Source organism: Epinephelus moara, chromosome 4 (assembly GCF_006386435.1).
Source record: "Epinephelus moara isolate mb chromosome 4, YSFRI_EMoa_1.0, whole genome shotgun sequence".
Classification (NCBI taxonomy): Eukaryota; Metazoa; Chordata; class Actinopteri; order Perciformes; family Serranidae; genus Epinephelus; species Epinephelus moara.
Window position 1 is genome coordinate 27,009,335 of NC_065509.1, and position 14,160 is coordinate 27,023,494.

Here is a 14,160-nt window from a genome sequence, read left to right on the forward strand (position 1 = left end):
AGATTAATCGTCTAATCTTTGCAGCTCCATCACCACTTTTTACCACAGTTTTATAGACATTTTATCAACATGTTAGAGGTCAGTGTCAACTGACCCGTGAAAATTTTATATGTATTTATGAACTTTTTTGAGTATGGTTTATTTGCGGTAAGAGTTTAGGTTTCCATAGGGGAGAATGGAGTTGCAGAATATAACTGACGATTTTAATAAGTTGTGGCTTCCTCTCCTCCAACAATGTCCTCCTCCTTGTATTTCTTCCCTCCGGTTCTCCTGGAACGCAGCACCGCTGTAAGCCGAGCTTATAGACTATTTCAGATTCGGCTCTGGCAGCCCTGCCTCAGTGTGTCCTCCAAAATCTAGCTTTCCCTTCCGAAGCCAACCAATCACAAACCTGAATAAGAAAACAAAACCTGCCGTCAAAAAGGCTGCCTCCAGGATGTGAAACATTAGCTGGAGATTTTTGGCTGCTTGGAAAGGTGGTGGATGTAAAGAGATACCGTGGAGACGAGCGAAGTTGCGTCATTCAGATCTTGAAACTCAATCTTTCTCTTCCCTTTGAATCGATGCATTGATTTTTGTGACAGCTTAATTTTTAATCAGAATTGTGAGGTAAATATTTCTTTGACAGGCTCTTATTTTAAACAGAAGAGGCAAGCTGATGTTGTCTTGTAACAAGTATTTGTTCTGATTCTGTTGCAGGAGATACAGATATGATATAAAAGTGAGACGGCACAAATAAAACAGAGCTTTAAGTTTTAACAACACATCATGGTGCCACTTTATGGCATTTACAGAGTTATCCTGGAGGAAAAGGAACACAATAAGTTATTCCCACTTTTCTGCTCAACAAAAAGTGTGCACTGTAATGTTTGCATTAGGCTGCTGCACCACTGACTGTTGTCTCTTCTCTCTACGGTGTCATGTCTCCAGGTGAATGACATCAGTCTGGCTTCAGTCCCCCACTCTCGGGCCATCGCAGTGCTGCGGCAGCCTTCCCTCCTCCGGCTCACTGTCATGCAGGAGAAAGGCTTCAAAACAAGGGATCCACGTTCTGATCATCACCCTTCCTCCAGCACCACATCCACTGCCTCCCAGTCCTCTCACAGTCCCCATGGCAACGCTACCTCCAATCACAACCCGGGCACAGTCCTGCAGGTGACGCTCATGAAGAGTCAGCGCAGCGAACCGCTCGGCATCAAACTCATCCGCAAATCGGATGAGAGCGGAGTTTTCATCCTGGACCTGCTGTCTGGTGGTTTGGCAGCCAAAGACGGAAAACTGAGGAACAATGACAAAGTGCTGGCCATCAATGGACACGATCTGAGGCACGGTACACCTGAGAGTGCTGCCCAGATCATACAGGTATCTTAAAGGACATGTACATTAACTAGAAATAACACCCAACATTATCATAAACCATTTTCTATGACTTTAAAGACTGCTTTCCTTTCTTCCAGGCTGAGTTTGTTTGGTATGTTGAACATTTTGTTATTGTGATAGTTTAGCTGTGAGCATGGACTAGTTTGAACCTATCTGTGCTGCTGCATTTAGGGAATGCAGCAGGATTTTGAGGATGGTTTCCAGAAAGTAGTGCACTCACCTTTTACTAACCTTGTTTTCCAGCACATTTGTGACAATAAAGGTGACACACCAGTTAAAAAAAAGAAAAAAAAGAAAGCCATTCTTGTTTACCGTAGAGCGATGTACAGAGCTCTGGTCCACCAGCAATGGGAAAGGAGTCTGTTGCCTATTTTTAGCAGGTTTTCCCTTGATTTGAAAGAGTGGCAGGGACTTGGCTTAGAAACTGGAGGGTGGCCGGTTCAAGTCCCACATGGACCACGGTTCAGAGTGTGGACTGGTAGCTGGAGAGGTGCCAGTTAACCTTGAGAAAGGCACCAAACCCCCAACAGCTTGGAGCATGTGTGTATTTCAGGCTCATGTGTATAATGAACAAGAACAACAGAGTATAAAAGTTGGATTTCCCCAATGCAGGATTAATAAAAATGTTTGTCTTTAAATTTCTATGAACTGAAGGCTGCCAGGATGGAAGCAAATCAATCTGACAACTCAACAATTATGGCATGATCGGTAGTAATATAAATGATACGTTGTTGATTGCAGAAAACCTAAACCAAAACATCATCCAGTGATCACAAAATCATATTAGAGTGTTGTATTTGCTGTGGTATTAATTGCTTTTTCTTGTGTTTGTAGGCGAGTGAGGTGCGTGTGAATTTTGTGGTGATGAGACCTGCAGAGACTCAGGAGGAAGGAGGAAGCAGCAGAGAGGGACAACACAGCAGAGCAGCCAGGAGGGCGCCTGAGCCGCAGTACTTCAGGCGCCGGTCCACCTACATGAAGGTCATTTCCTCACAAACTAATGCTCAAACTATTTCTTCAATGAAATATTTTTATCCACGTTCATCCAGGCTCTTGTCAGCTGTTAAATGGTGGAAATCTAGTTTGACTCACTGGGTGTGGACTATGGTTATAAACCATTGGCGGCTGGCTATCGAGGCAGGTATTCTCGTCCCCTTCCGCTATCTGTGTGTTAAAAAATCCCCATCACTGCGAGAAACAACATAAATAACCTACGCGCCCAAGTTTTGACGTAGATTTGGATCGTGCAATAAGGCCCACGTTGTTCTTTTGGTGGATTATTGTGAAGATCCACCACGATCAAAACAACTTGGAAAATCCCAGACTTTACTTCACAGGAAGTTTTTCTGACACAGTGTGTCAGAGTTGTTTGGCCACATCTTTTAATTCTGGCAGCAGCATTTGCCAGTGACATTGGCTTCACCAACTTACTGCAAATCTGAAGCTTTACCGCGTTGAGTGAGTTCCTCCAGAGCTCAAGTTGTCAGGGTTGACCTCTAGGGCGCTGATTAAATTACTTGTCACTTTTATCAGTGAAAGTCGAATCACACAGTCGACATATATCTGTTGCTGGTTTTTATGGCATTTCCATTTGTGGAGAGCTAGCCATTTTAGTGACAGTGCTCGCCACCCTATGTGCACATCTTCCAAATCAAGATACGCCCTGACACCATTTTGCGTGGACTCTGCTGCGTCCTGGCCTGAGCGCTGCCCAAGACAATTGTGATTGGTTTTAAGAAATATAAACAAGCCAAAGCGTTTTTCACCTATAGCAGAACGATAATGTCTGCTTCCAGAGCTTTCCCTCGTGCTGATACAGCGATGCAGAGATCAATCTGACAACATGAGACGATTAGAAATCTAACTTTCTTTTACAACTCTAACCACAGTGTTGTTCGCAGCATCTTACAAAGCTTACATGTTTGTGTTTACACAGTGTAATTGTGACGATTGCTCCTTTGTTGGTCACACTAAGTTGTGCCATACACTATCCGTAGAAAGAATAGCAACCCCCCCCATGGGGGGTGAGAAGCTTTGCGAGCAGACACCTGCGTCGGTGAGCAGAGATGAAAGCCCTTCTCCGGGGCCTCCCTCTGTCCTGATCAAAAGGCCTGGGGTGCTGCTCACTCTGCCGCTACGGGGCCACTGTCTTGTTGTTTTTTGGTTGTTTCTTTGGGTGGCAGAGGATCAAAGCTGGTAACAGTTAGCTTTCGCCTGCAGAGTCGAGCCTTTTCGTCTTGCTGGGGGGGATGGGTTCCCTGCTGGGGGGAGGAAGAGCCCCCTCCTCCCCCAGCTTCCCTTCTAATGGTTTACAGACTCCAGAGTGAAACAAGGAGGCCGGTTGAAGCTGTCATTTTCCACACATCTTTTCCACTACGAGAGCTCAGTGTTGATCCTCACACGTTGCCTCTACCCTTACCTCTCAGCTCCTTCTCAAATGTTTCACATTTGTTTCTACGAGTGGTCTTGTAGGGGAATCAATTAAGTCAAAGGAGCCTGGAGAGACTGAAGTGTGTGTGTGTGTGTGTGTGTGTGTGTGTGTGTGTGTGTGTGTGTGTGTGTGTGTGTGTTTTATCAAACAAAAGAACATAAATCAATAATTCTTGTGGAGAATTTGTGAAACATGGCATCCTGACTGAGGCTAGCATTGTTTTAAAATTCCTATGGTGATACTGATCAATATTTGTCTTCACTTGGTATTAAATTGTCTCTTTGTTCACACAGGATCCTCCAGGTGGGTTTTCCAGCCAGGAGAAGACTGTGAGCCTGAAGAAGGAGCCTCGGCTTTCCCTGGGCATCACCATCGCTGGGGGGAGGGACTGTCGCAGTCGTCTGCCCGTTTATATCACGAGTGTGCAGCCTGTTGGCTGTCTCCACCGAGATGGCACCATCAAAAGAGGTACAAAGCAGCATCTGGTGATGTGTGATTCTGACCTTTTAATCAGGAATTTGTGCTAGAAGTTTTAGTCTTGGAAATGTGTCTTTGTATCGTTATTGTCTTGACGAGGGCTGCAAATATTTTTTCATCATTGATTAATCAGACTTTTTTTGTTGAAACACTTATCTAAAAAATGTGACAAATTTTTGCTATGTTTTGTCAATTGATCTTGAGAATGGGTTCAGTTCAATTTAGACGTTAAGTCAGAAACTTTGGATAAATAACACTGAACACCGCAACAGCAAGAAACTATTTATGGGAAAGTATTTACAGTCCAGTTTGCAAATTCATTACAATGTGACAGTTGGCCGAATAACAAAAGAGCAATCCTCTTTTATCGTGCTTCTATTCAGAGGTACAATGTGTTGCTCAAGGGCACTTAAACGGAGAGGATGTGTGCTGAAATAAAGGCTTAACACTGACGTCTTTGGGATAAGTGCGGTCTCTAAACATTGTGGCCAGACTAACATTTTCATTTTAGAACTGTGTTAAAAATGAAAATGATCTCCATACTTCAGCACCGCTTCAGAAATAATCTCTGTCCATACTAACACGCCTTAAAGCGCTTATCATATGACATATCACGTACAGTGGACATGCAAGTGCCGGGTGTAAACAGAAAGCAGATAATCTACTCTGCAGTTGGTTGCTTTGTTACAGAAAACACTACAGAGGAAGAACAGTGATGGCGAAAGTAAGACCAAAGATTTCTTGGCTTGGTGAAACTGTTACCTAAAGTAACTTGAGTACTGCCCTGTTATTAAAGACTACTGGAGAGGGAGACACAAAGCCCTACAAGATATTTTCAAATGTCCAGGGTCCGACATTAACGGTTGCCCGAATGCCCGGGGCAAGTAAAAATAGCTGGCGGGCCAGCAGACCCTGCGCAGACATGCCTGATCGGGCAAGCAGCACCGACTCGGACACCCACACACATACCGGACAGCCTCTCAGTCCTTAGCCGCTAACGTTAGCTCATGTACAACACAGGTACCACACAGAAACTTTTACAAAGGGTCATAATGTGCTTCTAGTGACTGTCAAATCGCCAGCGAAAGTTGTTTTAAATGCGGACACGGAGAGCAGCTGTTAGTGCCTGCTCTCATGGGACAAAGATCCTCTAAGAAAGACGGTTCACTCTGCTCTGCCGCCAGGAACAAACTTGGAGGCAAAGATCCTCTTTGAGGAAGAGGGTTCACTTTGCTGCAGGGTTCACCAAAACGTTTTTTGTTTTTTTCTTTTAATAAATTGAACACACATTACAGAACATACAAGATCCTGTAGAGAATTAATACATATAATACAATACAATAAACATTGTCAAATAAAATGAAGGAAGAGGATTTTTTTAAAGTCAAATAAAATATTGGGGATTTATGTAAAAATATACATAGAGACATATAAATAATTATATAATTAAAGATATGTAGGCTATGTTAGGTGAATACTCCTGTCAGTGACCCTGAGCACTGGCATTGGCAAAAGAGCTGGAGTTGGTCCCTGGATGCTGCACTGCAGCTGCCCACTGCTCCTAGTGTATACAGTAGGATGGGTCAAATGCAGAGGTCAAATGTACAGTATGTAATGTGCTGAGAAAGGACAATAAAGAATCTTCTTCTAATAATAATTTCTTAATAACTAGGAGATAACAACAGAATAAAGAGATTTCAAAGACTTAAAAAATAAGGGACATGAATCAAAACAACAAGAAACGAGATATATCCCCAGTCATGCACACCCAGTTTTAATGAACTCAGTACTGTTTTTCAACACATATATTATTTTGTCTTCATTCAATGTAGTTAGCACATATTCTTATTGCACCATTGGTTTTGGCCGTGATGCCTCAATAAATTTGTATTTATCAAAGGCCAAAGTGGCCTTGCCCTAAAAATATCTTAACTCCAGGCCTGTAATCGTGTATTTCCTCTCCTGTTTCTGTCCTCGGAGGGGCCAGTTGCAGTGTGCTGCTTTTTTATGTGCTGCTGCCTCCATTGGCTGAGCATCTCTGCTGACGTAAGATATAAGTCATGAGCGAAAATATGCACCATACAGCCAGAAAAAGAACCTCTTAGGCAGGGCAAGTAAGAATTTAGATGGGGCAAGTAGATTTGAGAAGTACTTGCCCAGCAGGGCAAGTAGGAAAAAACCTTAACGTCGGACTCTACATAATGTGCTGTGCCACTAGTGAGTAAGTTTATATTTTTTGGGTGTATACCTCAGGAATAACCAAAAAGTGACTAATGGATGATGAATATACTGCTGGTGGATGGAAAAAAGGACTCTTACCAGGAAATGGCTATTGCAGGAGAGCCCAACCCTAAAAGTATGGATCGACATTACAATGGACATTTACAAAATGGAGAAGATAACAGCATTTGTCAACCATAAAATAGAACAGTTGGTTTCACACTGGGATAAATGGGTCAATCTGATGAATGCACACAGTTGAGGTTTAATGTTAAATGCCAATACAAAGTAAATTACAGAAGAAAGAAACACGAGTATAAGTCAAGACAGTGGAAAACAGAGACTGTGAGTCATTATAAAACAAATATGGCAACATGTTAGTGGATCAGGAGCATTATCCATTGCTGGAGGAAGCCATGACAATAAATAAGTACATACACAAGAAGGATGAAAACACAAAAGGTATGTAGGCCTAGCAATGTTTTGACATGACAAGCTGTCACTGATAAGACCCAATCAGGAAGTGAACGAGGGTTCCTGCATCATCGTTTTTAAAACGTCTCTGTTTTCACCTGTCCAGACTAAAATATAGCTGCAGTGTTTTTAAATTAAAACAGGGTCAGCAGGGCTTTGAAAGGTCTCTGTTTGGTCTGTCTCTGTTGTGTAGCCCCAGAGTACGTCCACATTAAGCTGGTTAAATTTGTAAACGCTTCCTATTCTCTTGGTTTCAGCCCTCCATCCAGACTAAAACTGTTCTTCTCCTCATCCAAACAATGGTGTTTTCTTGTTTAGACAGCTTAATGTAGACAAAGTCTTAGTTTCTTAGTCTAATTCATCTGGTTGAACTGACAACAAATTAAGTTCACCCCTAAGTAAAACAGTCAAATGAAAAACTGTTCTTCATGTTGAACCCAGAGATCCTCCTAACTAAAATGTCTGCCCATGTTGATCACGTCATCTGTGTCTCCGCAGGTGACGTTCTGCTCAGCATCAACGGTGTCGATCTGACCCAGCTGACCTACAGTGAGGCAGTCTCTGTGCTGAAGGCTCAGACAGCTCAGTCCCAGGTGTCACTCCGTGTCATCCAGACCCTCTCCGAGGAGTCAGAGGACGACGCAGAGGCTGGCAGCAAGGACGAACTGGACACTCTGGACGACCCACGAGACGACACCCTCAACTGGACGCCACTGTGGACTCGCTGGCTGGGATTACCAAGGTAGAGCCAGAGTTCTGCTTCTCTACTTCAAGTGTGCTCTGTTCGTTTGTGTGTGAAAGAGCCAGCTCTGACTCTGGCCTTGTTGTTTCAGCCCCATGCACTGGTGTCGGGACATTGTCCTGCAGAAGACCAACAACGAGAGCTGGGGCTTCAGTATCGTCGGCGGCTACGAGGAGAGCCACGGCCAGCAGCCTTTCTTCATCAAAACCATTGTGCCTGGTACCCCTGCTCACTTTGACGGACGCCTCAAGTAAGTAACAAAGACACATTTTCCCTCTACACTGTTTTGGTGTGTAAAAATAGTTCCTGCATTAACCTGCTCACAACAAAGTCTTTGAAGTACACGCAGTAATCAGCCCCTGCATCCTTTCATCACTGTCCACATTAACGGCCTGCGGTCCCCTCCAGGTGCGGCGATGAGATCGTCGCGGTGAACGGAGCCACAACAGTGGGAATGAACAACTCCTCTCTCATCCCCATGCTGAAGCTGCAGAAGAATAAAGTCACGCTGACTGTGGTGTCCTGGCCTGGGAGTCTAGTGTAGCAAAAACACACCTGCACATTCACCCTCCTCTTTTTTAATTAGCCTCTTTAATCATAGCACACACACACACAGATCCTCGCCCTGCTCAGCTGCATTCCTGACTGGGCCACTCACTGTCCCTTCCATATGTAACTCACTGCTCGGTTACATTGTTCAGTCTGTTGATCAGTAGTGTAACATAGAACACTTGTGCTCAAGAACCATTTGGTGTACAGTGGGAAAGACTCCCCTGAGCGTGGACTCAGCAGTGACCTCCTCTCACACTCTCACACAGATGATTGAACAAAATGGGTGTAATCAGGGTGCAAAGATGATGACAATCAGTGGATTATATCCTTAAGGACAAACTGAAAGGATAGTTTGTTTTTGGAACATCTTTTTGATCCTTTTCTGAATACTTTATATTTTACTTTCCTGTTATCATTTGTTAGTCATGTCTTCACCCAAAGATGAAATGTAGTGCTTACCATATATGTAGACAGTTGTGATGAAGAATTATAGATGACTACATATAACACGATGGCTGCTGACCGTACAGACTCATGCCAAAGACAGATAAATCCTCCTGTCCTGTAGCTGTGGGAACACAAGTGTAGTTTTATTAACTCTATTTTGTTTCACTTTTAAAACGTGCAACAGAATGATGAAGCCGGTTCAACATTGACTCTATTTTCCCATGATTTTATGTCTAAGTGAGTAATGGAGACAACAACAATTTTTTTTAACTGGTCCCGTATTGAGCAAGAACGCTGCAGGCAAGGAAACAGGCTGCAGCGTAACTAATGGGCACATCACTGTCAATGTACATCCATTAAATGTGCTTGTTTTTACCTTCGACAGGCTCAGATTAATAAGTCCCATTTCCACCAAACACTTTCAGTATGGTACCTTTGGAACCACCAGTAACCCTTCAGAAATGGTACCTAGACCCCAGCATCTTAAATGTGGGCAGGGTTGTTGTCACTCACTACTCCGTCCAACACTCTCTGTATTTCCTCATTACCGGTGACACAGATGGAAGTCTGCACCTCGTTGATCGGCCACAGAACGAGGCTGCACACTGACATTTTCAAAACAAAATAAAACAGGCTGCAGTGAGAGTCTCTCTCCATGGGATATTTAAACATAGCGGGTTTGTGCATTTAGTCCTCAGGCAAGCTCAGGGGTTTAGTGCTGCCGTAGCCCTCACGGAGCGGGGATTAGAATTTATGCTGGTTACGTAATCCAGTCGAAATTAATATATATAAACCCTTGAAGATCCACTCATTACTAAAAGTGTATGTCATATAAAAACTAAAGTAATGGTCAAAGTTGTCACAGTGAAATTTAAGTTATGCAAAACCAGCCACAACTCAGCCCTGAGCAGAGTGACCGTCCTCTATTGACCAATCAACGGACTGCTGTGTTCACAGCTCCACCTTTTAGTGCCAGATCTGTGTGCTAGGTACCCCAACAGAGGGGGGACCAAAATGGGGACGGTATGGAGCGGTTTCATTGGTGCCATCCACAACTTTTCACAGTGGAAACTGGAAAAATGTGTACCTAACAGAGCGGTACTGTACCATACCATACAGCGTTTGACAACATTATTGGAAAGGATCACTACAGAGGAAAACCTTTTTTGTTCAAGAGTAGATCCTTTTTGTTAAACCAGAAACAGCTCTGAAGTTGCTTTTGCTAAATCTACCAGACTCCAATTCAATAAACTGTAATTTCATCATGGTAAAACACGCTTCATTCAAAGTCGGCAGAAACAATAAAAAGCCACAAAAACTGTCTTGGTTATTTTTTCCACTGTTCCAACTATTACCGACCAACCGAATTTGGTTGAAATAAACCTTTAATTCACCCACTTATTTTGAAAATATGCTGGCTGTAAACACCCTAAAATTAGTGTTTATTTAAATGGAGTCTGGTGACTTTGTCCATGGTGATTTCGGGGCTGTTTCTGGTTAAAAAGAATTGATCGTACCTGTAGTGTTCCCTTTCAATACGGTACACAAATGCCCCGAGTGTTTACACAGCAGCCTGTTTGACAGCGGTCTTGCTCAATACTGGACCAGTTTCAAAAATGGTTGTCTCCCTTAGTCACTTAGACGCAAAAAATATGAGGATAAAGGGTCCAGGTTGAAAAATACAAAAAATTCCTGTAAAGCTGCAAAAAGAGAATTTGGTTTTAACAGGAAGGTTGTTGTAAAGCCAGAGAAAAGACCTGCTGTCGCTTTTAGTTTGACACTTTCATACAAACACAGACAGAAATGACCAGTTTAAAGGGGCCTAAAGAGTCTGAGATATCTGAGCCCCAGTCCTATCTAAGCCATAAAAGGAATCAGTAAAATATAACACACTCCTAAACTCAACAGGAAACCTGTGCAGAACGTTTAATCAGGATTGCTTTGGAAGGAAACAGCTTGGGTCCAAGTCTATTTCCTGTTCCTGCTCCTGATTTAAATTCTGCAACAGGACATAAACTTTTAAAATGTTTAAAACACTGAGCTGGTCAATAGAAGCAAATAATTCTCTTGATCAAAAGTGTTGTTAGTCTATAAATAAGAAATTCAGCCGACGTGTCCATTGACCAGTGCTCTGTATTTATTTTGACATGACATCACACTGAACGACTCTGATAAATGGGTGCCTTGTCGACATTTGAAGGACAAACCAGAATGTACTTGCCTTAAACTTCCACTCTACCATAATATGTTCCCCCCCTCCCCTCATTAAGAACTGTTTATAGCGGCTGTGTTCAGATAAATTTCTGTTACCTCGTTCTTTTCGTGTCAACACATTCCCAGTGGCCTTTCTCGTGTCTTGATTGAGACAAAACTTATTGAATAATACATGTAAGATTTTGTTTTGGAGTCGGAGTGGTTGTGATATATACAGTATATATACAGTAGGTAATGAGTGTATCAGCCCATCCACTGTTTCATTATGTTCAATAAAATTATACCAAATCAAGCTGTTCTTCTGTTAACTGCGCTGCGGGGACGGGGACAGATGGAGTCTGGGTTTTCCGCAATTTTGAATCTCAAATATTTTATCTTATTCACCTAAAGTGACAGGAAAATAATGAAGAATCGCTGCAGCTCATATGTTTACATGAATGTAATGTTACTGGGCTTCACACACTGCTATTGGTCCCAGTGTCATTATGGTGAGACAGATCAGAGGGGTTTTGTTGTGCCACGTTCCTGAATAGATTACAAACTGTTCTTCTTTTTTAAACAGTTGTTTCTTAAATTACTCAGGGCCTACATGAGTCAATAGTTAGGTGTCGAAGTTTTAGTGCCCCTTTATGGATATATATACACAGGTGAATACCTTTCTAAATGGAGAGATAGACAATGATCATGAAAATTAATTAGATAAATAAGTAATAAAAACAAATTAATGACAATATTAATAATAAAAATAATAAAATACATTAATGAAAAAATACAAATAAATGAAAATAAATAAAATAATGAAAAAAATGTAAAAAAAATATATATATATATTTATATTTTATATATACTTGTGTGTATGTATGTAACAATAATATTATGCATATGTATTTTTTTACATATTTTTTCATCATTTTATATATTTATTTTTATTTATTTCAGGCATTCGGTTATCTGAACTTATGATGCAGCTCATTAAAAAAACATGAAAATTTTAAAAGAATATAATAATAATAAAATAAGTGCAGATGGCTGAATGCCTGAAATTCTTTACCCCAGTGGTGATGTCCAATAAAGTGTACAGTCTGTTCATGGCTCAGTGTGACCCCTAGTGGACAGACACTGTACAGACAAAAGAAGTGACCCAGGCTCCTTTCTTACTTTAGAGTCTCTGTGACATTAATATTTTTTTCTTTCTTAAACCTAAGCTCAGCAGTCCTTACATGAATATGCAAAACTAAAGCTGACCAGACTCATGTTTGTATAAAGTATGCACACCATCTGTGCACAGAGAAACTGTATTACATAAGCTGTAGGTGGTTCAGAGTGTCTGAAAGGAGGACTGAATGTACAGTTCAAGTTTGTGAATATCTGCATGTCCAAACACACACGACAATTTAAAGCCTCTCATCTTCTGTCACACATCCACCCAGACAGACTTTTGTTTGTGCATGCAAACACACAAGACAGAACAACCAGTACAACTTGTTGCAGAAGTGGCTTTTACAGCGCCTTGAAAAAGTATAAACCTGCCCTTGGCGTTTTGCCTTTTTTGTTGCACAACAATCTGTAACTTAGATGGATATTAATTTGGATTTTATGAAACAGACTTACCAAAAAAAGTCAGAGTTGGTGAGGTAAAGAAAAAGATTTGTTCACCTTTACTTCCATACATCACATGATTAGTAAAATTAAGTCCACCTGTGGGCAGTCTATGTGTCACATGATCTCAATACACACACCTGTTCTGAAAGCCCCCAGAGTCTGCAGCACCATGAAGACACAAACACGTTTGGCCCTGTAAAGTCACTGAAAGTCACACAGAAACTTAACTTAAGAGTCACATGCTGCGTGAGTTACCAGTGGTGGAAAAAGCACTAGGGTAATAGTAGCAATGTACAAACAGGAGCACAAGTCCTATATTTTAAGTTCTATTAAAGGGACAGTTCACCCCCAAACCAAAAATACATATTTCTCCTCTCACCTGTAGTGCTGTTTATCGGTATAGATAGTTTTAGTGTGAGTTGCAGAATGTTGGTGATATCAGCCGTAAAGATGTCTGTCTTCTCTCCAGTATAATGGAACCAGATGGTGCTCAAAGTGCCAAAATATACATTTTAAAAACTCAGCAGCAATGTCTCTTTGCAGAAATCATGACCCGGTGACTCAGGATAATCCACAGACCTTGTTGTGAGCTTTTCATGTAGGAACTATTTTCTTTCTACCGAACTACACCTGCCAACCGCATCACTGCCCAGAAGGTCACGTGCATCTACGGCTAGCCGAGGACACCAATAATGTTTACATTATTATTACATTTCGTACTGTCCCAAGCCTCTCGTCCATGAGTAGATGCATGCACATTGGTGGTAGATTCACTACTTTCTGAGTCAAATAGCTTTTCAGTAGCGAATCTGATTAATTGGCTGAGTTGTGGGGTAGCATCCACAAAAGTTGCAAGCTCCTTTTCCCTGGAATTACTCTGGAGTGCAGCGGATGTTTTTTCTGCAGAGGTCTGGATAAAAGTAAGGATAATAAAATGGAGGATAAGTAATATGACTGACACCAGCGCCACACCGAGGCATGTAGACAAGTGAAGCACTTCCACATGACGTCACATACTAATCCTTAAGTTTATTCTGCTTACTGCTTTCGCTATTGGATTTTCTTGGTAAAAACCCGCCCTACTCTACCTCTGATTGGCTACATTGCACTTCTTGACATGTCTCTCACTTGTCTTGCCCATAGACTGTATATATTTAGTGGATTTGCAGTGGACACCAGAGAAATAGACGTAACAAGGGCCAGGAAAAGAGCCAGAAAGGAAGAGATCAGTATTAAGAAGGAAGAGAAAGTGACATACTGATGTCTCATGTTATTTGCAGGACATGTCCATGTTTTAAAATTTTAATTTTCTTTTAATCAAAGTAGGTTTGCAATTTTCTCGTAGCCTAGCTTGCTACATTTCTCTGGAGATAGCGTCAATGTAGTGAAACTAAAGTTCGATGTAGAGTAATTAGTAGCTTAGTTCACTACATTTTCCAGGAAGCTCTCCCAACACTGGATGCATGTTTACTTCTGCGCTGTGATACGGCTGGTGGGTGTGCTGGGTGTAAATATAGTGAGGTAAAAAGTACAATATTTCACTCTAAAATGTAGGAAAGCAGAAATATAAAACATGATAAACATAAAATACTAAAGTGCAAGTAGGGGCAAGTGACTTTGT

General features: G+C 41.7%; 1 protein-coding gene across 2 annotated transcripts in view; it reads left to right on the forward strand.

The window, feature by feature from the left end:
• The window catches only part of lnx2b (ligand of numb-protein X 2b), a 28,440-nt gene extending 17,196 nt beyond the window's left edge, over nt 1-11,244 (forward strand). For both annotated transcript variants that reach the window (XM_050042157.1, XM_050042158.1), the window contains exons 5-10: nt 931-1,362; nt 2,215-2,361; nt 4,105-4,279; nt 7,481-7,724; nt 7,816-7,974; nt 8,133-11,244. In XM_050042157.1, the coding sequence (XP_049898114.1) occupies nt 931-1,362; nt 2,215-2,361; nt 4,105-4,279; nt 7,481-7,724; nt 7,816-7,974; nt 8,133-8,268 (1,293 nt within the window). In that variant the 3' untranslated portion in view covers nt 8,269-11,244. The remainder of the gene's footprint in view (nt 1-930; nt 1,363-2,214; nt 2,362-4,104; nt 4,280-7,480; nt 7,725-7,815; nt 7,975-8,132) is intronic.
• The last annotated feature ends 2,916 nt before the right edge of the window (nt 11,245-14,160 follow it).